General features: G+C 56.3%; 1 protein-coding gene across 1 annotated transcript in view; it reads right to left on the bottom strand.

Annotated features, from left to right (window-relative positions):
• ICOSLG (inducible T cell costimulator ligand) overlaps window positions 1–3,811 on the bottom strand; it is a 120,033-nt gene extending 116,222 nt beyond the window's left edge. The window contains exon 1 of the mRNA XM_063956900.1: window positions 3,669–3,811. Coding sequence (XP_063812970.1) covers window positions 3,669–3,718 — 50 coding nt within the window. The 5' untranslated portion in view covers window positions 3,719–3,811. The remainder of the gene's footprint in view (window positions 1–3,668) is intronic.
• Between the last annotated feature and the right edge of the window lie 9,923 nt (window positions 3,812–13,734).

Below are 13,734 nucleotides of genomic sequence, written 5' to 3'. Positions count from 1 at the left end.
GTATGGTATATAGAGTTAGCGGGGTAAGGGAACAGTGTTGGATGTAGGGATAGGGGGGTAAGGGAACAGTATAGGGTGTAGAGTTAGGGGGTAAGGGAACAGTATAGGGTGTAGAGTTAGGCGGGAAAGGGAACAGTATAGGTGTAGAGTTAGGGGGGGGGGTAAGGGAACAGTATAGGGTGTAAAGTTAGGGGGTAAGGGAAAAATATAGGGCGTACAGTTAGGGGGGTAAGGGAACAGTATAGTGTGTAGAGTTAGGGGGGAAAGGGAACAGTGTTGGGTGTAGGTTTAGGGGGGTAAGGGAACAGTATAGGGTGTAGAGTTAGGGGGTAAGGGAACAGTATAGGGTGTAGAGTTAGGGGGGTAAGGGAACAGTATAGGGTGTAGAGTAGGGGGAAAGGGAACAGTATAGGGTGTAGAGTTAGGGGGGTAAGGGGACAGTATTGGGTGTAGGGTTTGGGGGTAAGGGAACAGTATTGGGTGTAGGGTTAGGGGGGTAAGGGAAAAGAAAAGAGTGTAGGGTTAGGGGGTAAGGGAACAGTATTGGGTGTAGAGTTAGGGGGGTAAGGGAACAGTATAGGGTGTAGAGTTAGGGGGTAAGGGAACAGTATAGTGTGTAGAGTTAGCGGGGTAAGGGAACAGTGTTGGGTGTAGGAATAGGGGGGTAAGGGAACAGTATAGGGTGTAGAGTTAGGGGGGTAAGGGAACAGTATAGGGTGCAGGATTAAGGGGGTAAGGGAACAGTATTGGGTGTAGGGCTAGGGGGGTAAGGGTACAGTAGTATATAGTATACCCTCACACACACATATATTGTAAGGGATGTGGTACTGAGCAGATACTGAGAATAGGGCGGTGTTGTTCCATTGTGTATATTCTGTATACAGTATACCCTCACACATGTGATAAGGGAAGTGGTACTGAGCAGATACTGAGAATTGTGCGGTGTTGTGCCATTGTATATATATGCAGTATATAGACACACACACTATAATAGAAGTGGCACTGAGCATATACTGAGACTAGTGCGGTGTTGCACGTGTGTGTGTGTGTGTGTGTGTGTGTGTGTATACAGTATACACACACACAATAACAGAAGTGGCACTGAGAAGATACTGATGATATTGCAGAGTTGTACCATTGTGTACATATACAGAATACCCTCACAGACGTGATAAGGGAAGTGGTACTGAGCAGATACTGAGAATTGTGTGGTGCTGTACCATTGTGTATATACTGTATACAGTATACCCTCACACACGTGATAAGGGAAGTGGTACTGAGCAGATACTGAGAATTGTGCAGTGTTGTACCATTGTGTATATGTATACAGTATATAGACACACACACACACACACACACACACACACACACACACACGTGATAAGGCAAGTGGTACTGAGCAGATACTGAGATTTGTGTGGTGTTGTACCATTGTGTATATTCTGTATACAGTATACCCTCACACATGTGATAAGGGAAGTGGCACTGAGCAGATACTGAGAATTGTGCTGTGTTTTACCATTGTGTATATATATATATAATATATATATATATATATATATATATATATATATATATATATATACAGTGTATAGACACACATGTGATAAGGGTAGTAGTACTGAGCAGATACTGAGAATAGTGCCGTGTTGTACCATTGTGTATATATACAGTATATAGACACACACATGTGATAAGGGTAGTAATACTGAGCAGATACTGAGAATAGTGCGGTGTTGTACCATTGTGTATATGTATTCAGTATATAGACACACACATGTGATAAGGGTAGTAATACTGAGCAGATACTGAGAATAGTGCCGTGTTGTACCATTGTGTATATATACAGTATATAGACACACACACACGTGATAAGGGTAGTAGTACTGAGCAGATACTGAGAATAGTGCGGTGTTGTACCATTGTGTATATGTATACAGTATATAGACACACATGCGTGATAAGGGTAGTAGTACTGAGCAGATACTGAGAATAGTGCCGTGTTGTACCATTGTGTATATGTATACAGTATATAGACACACACACACGTGATAAGGGAAGTAGTACTGAGCAGATACTGAGAATAGTGCGGTGTTGTACCATTGTGTATATGTATACAGTATATAGACACACATGCGTGATAAGGGTAGTAGTACTGAGCAGATACTGAGAATAGTGCCGTGTTGTACCATTGTGTATATATACAGTATATAGACACACACACGTGATAAGGGAAGTAGTACTGAGCAGATACTGAGAATAGTGCCGTGTTGTACCATTGTGTATATGTATACAGTATATAGACACACATGCGTGATAAGGGTAGTAGTACTGAGCAGATACTGAGAATAGTGCGGTGTTGTACCATTGTGTATATGTATACAGTATATAGACACACATGCGTGATAAGGGTAGAAGTACTGAGCAGATAATGAGAATAGTGCGGTGTTGTACCATTGTGTATATATACAGTATATAGACACACACACGGGATAAGGGAAGTAATACTGAGCAGATACTGAGAATAGTGCGGTGTTGTACCATTGTGTATATGTATACAGTATATAGACACACATGCGTGATAAGGGTAGTAGTACTGAGCAGATAATGAGAATAGTGCGGTGTTGTACCATTGTGTATATATACAGTATATAGACACACACACGGGATAAGGGAAGTAATACTGAGCAGATACTGAGAATAGTGCGGTGTTGTACCATTGTGTATATATACAGTATATAGACACACACACGGGATAAGGGAAGTAGTACTGAGCAGATACTGAGAATAGTGCGGTGTTGTACCATTGTGTATATATACAGTATATAGACACACACACGGGATAAGGGAAGTAGTACTGAGCAGATACTGAGAATAGTGCGGTGTTGTACCATTGTGTACATATACAGTATATAGTCACACACACGTGATAAAGGAAGTAGTACTGAGCAGATACTGAGAATAGTGCGGTGTTGTACCATTGTGTATATATACAGTATATAGACACACACACGGGATAAGGGAAGTAGTACTGAGCAGATACTGAGAATAGTGCGGTGTTGTACCATTGTGTACATATACAGTATATAGACACACACACGGGATAAGGGAAGTAGTACTGAGCAGATACTGAGAATAGTGCGGTGTTGTACCATTGTGTACATATACAGTATATAGTCACACACACGTGATAAGGGAAGTAGTACTGAGCAGATACTGAGAACAGTGCGGTGTTGTACCATTGTGTATATATACAGTATATAGACACACACACGTGATAAGGGAAGTAGTACTGAGCAGATACTGAGAATAGTGCGGTGTTGTACCATTGTGTACATATACAGAATGAGAAGAGATAATGAGAATTGGATCACACCAGGGAAGTGACACTGTGCGTCTCATAACGTCTATAAATCAGCTTCCCAGAAATGGAAAGTAATGCAGAGTGTCTGTGTGTCCACAGGATCACCCTCTGACACCGGGAGCAGATGTGGAAATCCCCTCATTTTCCCCGGACTGTATCCTGCTCTCTCGCCTGTGTGTGATATATATATATATATATATATATATATATATACTGTATAATATCCCCCCACAGTGCCCTCACTCCTGGCGGTGCTTGTGTAGTGTGAGTGTGCAGTCACACTTGTGTAGTGTGGGACACTTACCAGGAGCAGAAGCACATCCCGGCCACCCGATTCTTGGGGCTGTCACCCATTGCTCTCTCTCTCTCTCTCTCTCTCTCTCTCTCTCTGTCTCTCTCCCTCTGTCTCTCTCTCTCCCTCTGTCTCTCCCTCTGTCTCTCTCTCCTGCTCACTATCACTTCCTGCTCATGACATAATCCCACCCTGTAGGAGGATGTGATCACTGCACACAGTATACAGATGGAGTAGGCTTTATGTTTATGCGGATTTTCCAGCAGAGAGGTAACATGCTGCAACACAGGCTGCTCCACATGTCCCTTGTCAGATTGTATCATTGTTACAGCTCCACACTCAGCACCCGGGTGGTCTGTGGGGTCACCAGTGACATGAGTGACAGCACGGCCACCAGTGACGCTGTCATCACATTGTGTGACTATAATACAGTATAGAGATCGGGGTCAGATTCAGCATTGAACGCGAAGTACAGGGGAGATCGCCCCATGCTACACAGGAGTACAGGGGAGATCGCCCCATGCAGCACAGGAGTACAGGGGAGATCACCCCATCCGGCACAGAAGTACAGAGGAGATCACCCCATGCAGCACAGGAGTACAGGGGAGATCACCCCATCCGGCACAGAAGTACAGAGGAGATCACCCCATGCAGCACAGGAGTACAGGGGAGATCGCCCCATGCTGCACAGGAGTACAGGGGAGATCAACCCATGCAGCACAGGAGTACAGGGGAGATCACCCCATCCGGCACAGAAGTACAGGGGAGATCGCCCCATGCTGCACAGGAGTACAGGGGAGATCGCCCCATGCTGCACAGGAGTAGAGGGGAGATCGCCCCATGCTGCACAGGAGTACAGGGGAGATCGCCCCATGCTGCACAGGAGTACAGGGGAGATCGCCCCATGCAGCACAGGAGTACAGGGGAGATCGCCCCATGCAGCACAGGAGTACAGGGGAGATCGCCCCATGCTGCACAGGAGTAGAGGGGAGATCGCCCCATGCTGCACAGGAGTATAGGGGAGATCGCCCCATACAGCACAGGAGTACAGGGGAGATCACCCCATCCGGCACAGGAGTACAGGGGAGATCACCCCATGCGGCACAGGAGTACAGGGGAGATCGCCCCATGCTGCACAGGAGTACAGGGGAGATCAACCCATGCAGCACAGGAGTACAGGGGAGATCACCCCATCCGGCACAGAAGTACAGGGGAGATCGCCCCATGCTGCACAGGAGTACAGGGGAGATCGCCCCATGCTGCACAGGAGTAGAGGGGAGATCGCCCCATGCTGCACAGGAGTACAGGGGAGATCGCCCCATGCTGCACAGGAGTACAGGGGAGATCGCCCCATGCAGCACAGGAGTACAGGGGAGATCGCCCCATGCAGCACAGGAGTACAGGGGAGATCACCCCATCCGGCACAGAAGTACAGAGGAGATCACCCCATGCAGCACAGGAGTACAGGGGAGATCGCCCCATGCTGCACAGGAGTACAGGGGAGATCAACCCATGCAGCACAGGAGTACAGGGGAGATCACCCCATCCGGCACAGAAGTACAGGGGAGATCGCCCCATGCTGCACAGGAGTACAGGGGAGATCGCCCCATGCTGCACAGGAGTAGAGGGGAGATCGCCCCATGCTGCACAGGAGTACAGGGGAGATCGCCCCATGCTGCACAGGAGTACAGGGGAGATCGCCCCATGCAGCACAGGAGTACAGGGGAGATCACCCCATGCTGCACAGGAGTAGAGGGGAGATCGCCCCATGCTGCACAGGAGTAGAGGGGAGATCGCCCCATGCTGCACAGGAGTATAGGGGAGATCGCCCCATACAGCACAGGAGTACAGGGGAGATCACCCCATCCGGCACAGGAGTACAGGGGAGATCACCCCATGCGGCACAGGAGTACAGGGGAGATCACCCCATGCAGCACAGGAGTACAGGGGAGATCACCCCATGCAGCACAGGAGTACAGGGGAGATCGCCCCATGCAGCACAGGAGTACAGGGGAGATCACCCCATGCGGCACAGGAGTACAGGGGAGATTGCCCCATGCTGCACAGGAGTACAGGGGAGATCGCCCCATGCAGCACAGGAGTACAGGGGAGATCACCCCATGCTGCACAGGAGTAGAGGGGAGATCGCCCCATGCTGCACAGGAGTAGAGGGGAGATCGCCCCATGCGGCACAGAAGTACAGGGGAGATCGCCCCATGCTACACAGGAGTACAGGGGAGATCGCCCCATGCAGCACAGGAGTACAGGGGAGATCACCCCATCCGGCACAGAAGTACAGAGGAGATCACCCCATGCAGCACAGGAGTACAGGGGAGATCGCCCCATGCTGCACAGGAGTACAGGGGAGATCAACCCATGCAGCACAGGAGTACAGGGGAGATCACCCCATCCGGCACAGAAGTACAGGGGAGATCGCCCCATGCTGCACAGGAGTACAGGGGAGATCGCCCCATGCTGCACAGGAGTAGAGGGGAGATCGCCCCATGCTGCACAGGAGTACAGGGGAGATCGCCCCATCCTGCACAGGAGTACAGGGGAGATCGCCCCATGCAGCACAGGAGTACAGGGGAGATCGCCCCATGCAGCACAGGAGTACAGGGGAGATCACCCCATCCGGCACAGAAGTACAGAGGAGATCACCCCATGCAGCACAGGAGTACAGGGGAGATCGCCCCATGCTGCACAGGAGTACAGGGGAGATCAACCCATGCAGCACAGGAGTACAGGGGAGATCACCCCATCCGGCACAGAAGTACAGGGGAGATCGCCCCATGCTGCACAGGAGTACAGGGGAGATCGCCCCATGCTGCACAGGAGTAGAGGGGAGATCGCCCCATGCTGCACAGGAGTACAGGGGAGATCGCCCCATGCTGCACAGGAGTACAGGGGAGATCGCCCCATGCAGCACAGGAGTACAGGGGAGATCACCCCATGCTGCACAGGAGTAGAGGGGAGATCGCCCCATGCTGCACAGGAGTAGAGGGGAGATCGCCCCATGCTGCACAGGAGTATAGGGGAGATCGCCCCATACAGCACAGGAGTACAGGGGAGATCACCCCATCCGGCACAGGAGTACAGGGGAGATCACCCCATGCGGCACAGGAGTACAGGGGAGATCACCCCATGCAGCACAGGAGTACAGGGGAGATCACCCCATGCAGCACAGGAGTACAGGGGAGATCGCCCCATGCAGCACAGGAGTACAGGGGAGATCACCCCATGCGGCACAGGAGTACAGGGGAGATTGCCCCATGCTGCACAGGAGTACAGGGGAGATCGCCCCATGCAGCACAGGAGTACAGGGGAGATCACCCCATGCTGCACAGGAGTAGAGGGGAGATCGCCCCATGCTGCACAGGAGTAGAGGGGAGATCGCCCCATGCGGCACAGGAGTACAGGGGAGATCGCCCCATGCAGCACAGGAGTACAGGGGAGGGCGCCTCATGCGGCACAGGAGTACAGGGGAGATCGCCCCATGCGGCACAGGAGTACAGGGGAGATCACCCCATGCAGCACAGGAGTACAGGGGAGATCGCCCCATGCAGCACAGGAGTACAGGGGAGATCACCCCATGCGGCACAGGAGTAGAGGGGAGATCGCCCCATGCTGCACAGGAGTACAGGGGAGATCGCCCCATGCAGCACAGGAGTACAGAGGAGATCACCCCATGCTGCACAGGAGTAGAGGGGAGATCGCCCCATGCTGCACAGGAGTAGAGGGGAGATCGCCCCATGCTGCACAGGAGTAGAGGGGAGATCGCCCCATGCTGCACAGGAGTACAGGGGAGATCGCCCCATGCGGCACAGGAGTACAGGGGAGATCACCCCATCCGGCACAGGAGTACAGGGGAGATCACCCCATGCAGCACAGGAGTACAGGGGAGATCACCCCATGCAGCACAGGAGTACAGGGGAGATCGCCCCATGCTGCACAGGAGTACAGGGGAGATCGCCCCATGCAGCACAGGAGTACAGGGGAGATCACCCCATGCGGCACAGGAGTATAGGGGAGATCGCCCCATGCTGCACAGGAGTACAGGGGAGATCGCCCCATGCAGCACAGGAGTACAGGGGAGATCACCCCATGCAGCACAGGAGTACAGGGGAGATCGCCCCATGCTGCACAGGAGTACAGGGGAGATCGCCCCATGCAGCACAGGAGTACAGGGGAGATCACCCCATGCGGCACAGGAGTATAGGGGAGATCGCCCCATGCTGCACAGGAGTACAGGGGAGATCGCCCCATGCAGCACAGGAGTACAGGGGAGATCGCCCCATGCTGCACAGGAGTAGAGGGGAGATCGCCCCATGCTGCACAGGAGTAGAGGGGAGATCGCCCCATGCTGCACAGGAGTATAGGGGAGATCGCCCCATGCAGCACAGGAGTACAGGGGAGATCGCCCCATGCGGCACAGGAGTACAGGGGAGATCACCCCATGCTGCACAGGAGTATAGGGGAGATCACCCCATGCTGCACAGGAGTACAGGGGAGATCGCCCCATGCAGCACAGGAGTACAGGGGAGATCACCCCATGCTGCACAGGAGTAGAGGGGAGATCGCCCCATGCTGCACAGGAGTAGAGGGGAGATCGCCCCATGCTGCACAGGAGTATAGGGGAGATCGCCCCATGCAGCACAGGAGTACAGGGGAGATCGCCCCATGCGGCACAGAAGTACAGCGGAGATCGCCCCATGCTGCACAGGAGTACAGGGGAGATCGCCCCATGCGGCACAGGAGTACAGGGGAGATCACCCCATCCGGCACAGGAGTACAGGGGAGATCGCCCCATGTGGTACAGGAGTACAGGGGAGATCGCCCCATGCAGCACAGGAGTACAGGGGAGATCAACCCATGCAGTACAGGGGAGATCACCCCATGCAGCACAGGAGTACAGGGGAGATCGCCCCATGCTGCACAGGAGTACAGGGGAGATCGCCCCATGCAGCACAGGAGTACAGGGGAGATCACCCCATGCGGCACAGGAGTATAGGGGAGATCGCCCCATGCTGCACAGGAGTACAGGGGAGATCGCCCCATGCAGCACAGGAGTATAGGGGAGATCACCCCATGCTGCACAGGAGTAGAGGGGAGATCGCCCCATGCTGCACAGGAGTAGAGGGGAGATCGCCCCATGCTGCACAGGAGTATAGGGGAGATCGCCCCATGCAGCACAGGAGTACAGGGGAGATCACCCCATCCGGCACAGGAGTACAGGGGAGATCGCCCCATGCAGCACAGGAGTACAGGTGAGATCACCCCATGCTGCACAGGAGTAGAGGGGAGATCGCCCCATGCTGCACAGGAGTAGAGGGGAGATCGCCCCATGCTGCACAGGAGTATAGGGGAGATCGCCCCATGCAGCACAGGAGTACAGGGGAGAACACCCCATCCGGCACAGGAGTACAGGGGAGATCACCCCATGCAGCACAGGAGTACAGGGGAGATCACCCCATGCAGCACAGGAGTACAGGGGAGATCGCCCCATGCTGCACAGGAGTACAGGGGAGATCACCCCATGCGGCACAGGAGTATAGGGGAGATCGCCCCATGCTGCACAGGAGTACAGGGGAGATCGCCCCATGCAGCACAGGAGTTCAGGGGAGATCACCCCATGCTGCACAGGAGTAGAGGGGAGATCGCCCCATGCTGCACAGGAGTAGAGGGGAGATCGCCCCATGCTGCACAGGAGTAGAGGGGAGATCGCCCCATGCTGCACAGGAGTACAGGGGAGATCGCCCCATGCGGCACAGGAGTACAGGGGAGATCACCCCATCCGGCACAGGAGTACAGGGGAGATCGCCCCATGTGGTACAGGAGTACAGGGGAGATCGCCCCATGCAGCACAGGAGTACAGGGGAGATCAACCCATGCAGCACAGGAGTACAGGGGAGATCACCCCATGCAGCACAGGAGTACAGGGGAGATCTCCCCATGCAGCACAGGAGTACAGGGGAGATCGCCCCATGCTGCACAGGAGTACAGGGGAGATCGCCCCATGCAGCACAGGAGTACAGGGGAGATCACCCCATGCGGCACAGGAGTATAGGGGAGATCGCCCCATGCTGCACATGAGTACAGGGGAGATCGCCCCGTGCAGCACAGGAGTACAGGGGAGATCACCCCATGCTGCACTGGAGTAGAGGGGAGATCGCCCCATGCTGCACATTAGTAGAGGGGAGATCGCCCCATGCTGCACAGGAGTATAGAGGAGATCGCCCCATGCAGCACAGGAGTACAGGGGAGATCGCCCCATGCGGCACAGGAGTACAGGGGAGATCGCCCCATGCGGCACAGGAGTATAGGGGAGATCGCCCCATGCAGCACAGGAGTACAGGGGAGATCGCCCCATGCGGCACAGGAGTACAGGGGAGATCGCCCCATGCGGCACAGGAGTACAGGGGAGGGCGCCCCATGCGGCACAAGAGAGATCGCCCCATGCGGCACAGGAGAACAGGGGATATTGCCCCATGCGGCACAGGAGTACAGGGGAGATCACCCCATGCAGCACAGGATTACAGGGGAGATCGCCCCATGCGGCACAGGAGTACAGAAGAGATCGCCCCATGCGACACAGGCGTACAGGGGAGATCGCCCCATGCGGCACAGGAGTACAGGGGAGATCGCCCCATGCTGCACAGGAGTACAGGGGAGATCGCCCCATGTGGCACAGGAGTACAGGGGAGATCACCCCATGTGGCACAGGAGTACAGGGGAGATCGCCCCATGTGGTACAGGAGTACAGGGGAGATCGCCCCATGCGGCACAGGAGTACAGGGGAGATCAACCCATGCAGCACAGGAGTACAGGGGAGATCACCCCATGCAGCACAGGAGTACAGGGGAGATCACCCCATGCTGCACAGGAGTACAGGGGAGATCGCCCCATGCTGCACAGGAGTACAGGGGAGATCGCCCCATGCAGCACAGGAGTACAGGGGAGATCACCCCATGCGGCACAGGAGTATAGGGGAGATCGCCCCATGCTGCACAGGAGTACAGGGGAGATCGCCCCATGCAGCACAGGAGTACAGGGGAGATCACCCCATGCTGCACAGGAGTAGAGGGGAGATCACCCCATGCTGCACAGGAGTAGAGGGGAGATCGCCCCATGCTGCACAGGAGTATAGGGGATATCGCCCCATGCAGCACAGGAGTACAGGGGAGATCGCCCCATGCGGCACAGGAGTACAGGGGAGATCACCCCATGCGGCACAGGAGTATAGGGGAGATCGCCCCATGCAGCACAGGAGTACAGGGGAGATCGCCCCATGCGGCACAGGAGTACAGGGGAGATCGCCCCATGCGGCACAGGAGTACAGGGGAGGGCGCCGCATGCGGCACAGGAGAGATCGCCCCATGCGGCACAGGAGAACAGGAGATATTGACCCATGCGGCACAGGAGTACAGGGGAGATCACCCCATGCAGCACAGGAGTACAGGGGAGATCGCCCCATGCGGCACAGGAGTACAGGGGAGATCGCCCCATGCGACACAGGAGTACAGGGGAGATCGCCCCATGCAGCACAGGAGTACAGGGGAGGGCGCCTCATGCAGCACAGGAGTACAGGGGAGATCGCCCCATGTGGCACAGGAGTACAGGGGAGATCACCCCATGTGGCACAGGAGTACAGGGGAGATCGCCCCATGCGGCACAGGAGTACAGGGGAGATCGCCCCATGCTGCACAGGAGTACAGGGGAGATCGCCCCATGCGGCACAGGAGTACAGGGGAGATCGCCCCATGCGGCACAGCAGTACAGGGGAGATCACCCATGCTGCACAGGAGTACAGGGGAGATCGCCCCATGCTGCACAGGAGTACAGGGGAGATCGCCCCATGCAGCACGGGAGTACAGGGGAGATCGCCCATGCTGCACAGGAGTACAGGGGAGATCGCCCATGCTGCACAGGAATACAGGGGAGATCGCCCCATGCTGCACAGGAGTACAGGGGAGATCGCCCCATGCTGCACAGGAGTACAGGGGAGATCGCCCCATGTGGCACAGGAGTACAGGGGAGGGCGCCCCATGCGGCACAGGAGTACAGGGGAGGGCGCCCCATGCAGCACAGGAGTACAGGGGAGATCGCCCCATGCGGCACATGAGTACAGGGGAGATCGCCCCATGCAGCACAGGAGTACAGGGGAGATCGCCCCATGCGGCACAGGAGTACAAGGGAGATCGCCCCATGCGGCACAGGAGTACAGGGGAGATCGCCCCTTGCAACACAGGAGTACAGGGGAGATCGCCCCATGCGGCACAGGAGTACAGGGGAGATCGCCCCATGCGGTACAGGGAAGATCGCCCCATGCGGCACAGGAGTACAGGGGAGATCGCCCCATGCAGCACAGGAGTACAGGGGAGATCGCCCATGCTGCACAGGAGTACAGGGGAGATCGCCCCATGCTGCACAGGAGTACAGGGGAGATCGCCCCATGTGGCACAGGAGTACAGGGGAGATCGCCCCATGCAGCACAGGAGTACAGGGGAGATCGCCCATGCAGCACAGGAGTACAGGGGAGATCGCCCCATGCAGCACAGGAGTACAGGGGAGATCGCCCATGCTGCACAGGAGTACAGGGGAGATCGCCCCATGCTGCACAGGAGTACAGGGGAGGGCGCCCCATGCGGCACAGGAGTACAGGGGAGAGCGCCCCATGCGGCACAGGAGTATAGGGGAGATCGCCCCATGCGGCACAGGCGTACAGGGGAGATCGCCCCATGCAGCACAGGAGCACAGGGGAGATCGCCCCATGCAGCACAGAAGTACAGGGGAGATCGCCCCATGCGGCACAGGAGTACAGGGGAGATCGCCCCATGCGGCACAGGAGTACAGGGGAGATCGCCCCATGCGGCACAGGAGTACAGGGGAGATCGCCCCATGCGGCACAGGAGTACAGGGGAGATCGCCCCATGCGGCACAGGAGTACAGGGGAGATTGCCCCATGTGGCACAGGAGTACAGGGGAGATCGCTCCATGCGGCACAGGAGTACAGGGGAGATCGCCCCATGCGGCACAGGAGTACAGGGGATTTCGCCCCTTGTGGCACAGGAGTACAGGGGAGGGCGCCCCATGCAGCACAGGGGAGGGCGCCCCATGCGGCACAGGAGTACAGGGGAGGGCGCCCCATGCGGCATAGGAGTACAGGGGAGGGCGCCCCATGCGGCACAGGAGTACAGGGGAGATCGCCCCATGTGGCACAGGAGTACAGGGGAGGGCGCCCCATGTGGCACAGGAGTACAGGGGAGATCGCCCCATGCGGCACAGGAGTACAGGGGAGATCGCCCCATGCGGCACAGGAGTACAGGGGAGATCGCCCCATGCGGCACAGGAGTACAGGGGAGGGCGCCCCATGTGGCACAGGAGCACAGGGGAGGGCGCCCCATGCGGCACAGGAGTACAGGGGAGATCACCCCATGCTGCACAGGAGTACAGGGGAGATCGCCCCTTGTGGCACAGGAGTACAGGGGAGATCGCCCCTTGTGGCACAGGAGTACAGGGGAGATCGCCCCATGCGGCACAGGAGTACAGGGGAGATCACCCCATGCTGCACAGGAGTACAGGGGAGATCGCCCCTTGTGGCACAGGAGTACAGGGGAGATCGTCCCATGCAACACAGGAGTACAGGGGAGATCGCCCCATGCGGCACAGGAGCACAAGGGAGGGCGCCCCATGCGGCACAGGAGTACAGGGGAGATCACCCCATGCTGCACAGGAGTACAGGGGAGATCGCCCCATGCGGCACAGGAGTACAGGGGAGATCACCCCATGCTGCACAGGAGTACAGGGGAGATCGCCCCTTGTGGCACAGGAGTACAGGGGAGATCGCCCCATGCAACACAGGAGTACAGGGGAGATCGCCCCATGCGGCACAGGAGCACAAGGGAGATCGCCCCATGCGGCACCGGAGTACAGGGGAGATCACCCCATGCGGCACAGGAGTATAGGGGAGATCGCCCCATGCAGCACAGGAGTACAGGGGAGATCGCCCCATGCGGCACAGGAGTACAGGGGAGATCGCCCCATGCGGCACAGGAGTACAGGGGAGGGCGCCGCATGC

Source organism: Pseudophryne corroboree, chromosome 2 (assembly GCF_028390025.1).
Source record: "Pseudophryne corroboree isolate aPseCor3 chromosome 2, aPseCor3.hap2, whole genome shotgun sequence".
NCBI classification, from domain to species: domain Eukaryota; kingdom Metazoa; phylum Chordata; class Amphibia; order Anura; family Myobatrachidae; genus Pseudophryne; species Pseudophryne corroboree.
Note: the sequence above shows the minus strand (reverse complement) of the source record. Positions and strands in the feature narration are given on the sequence as shown.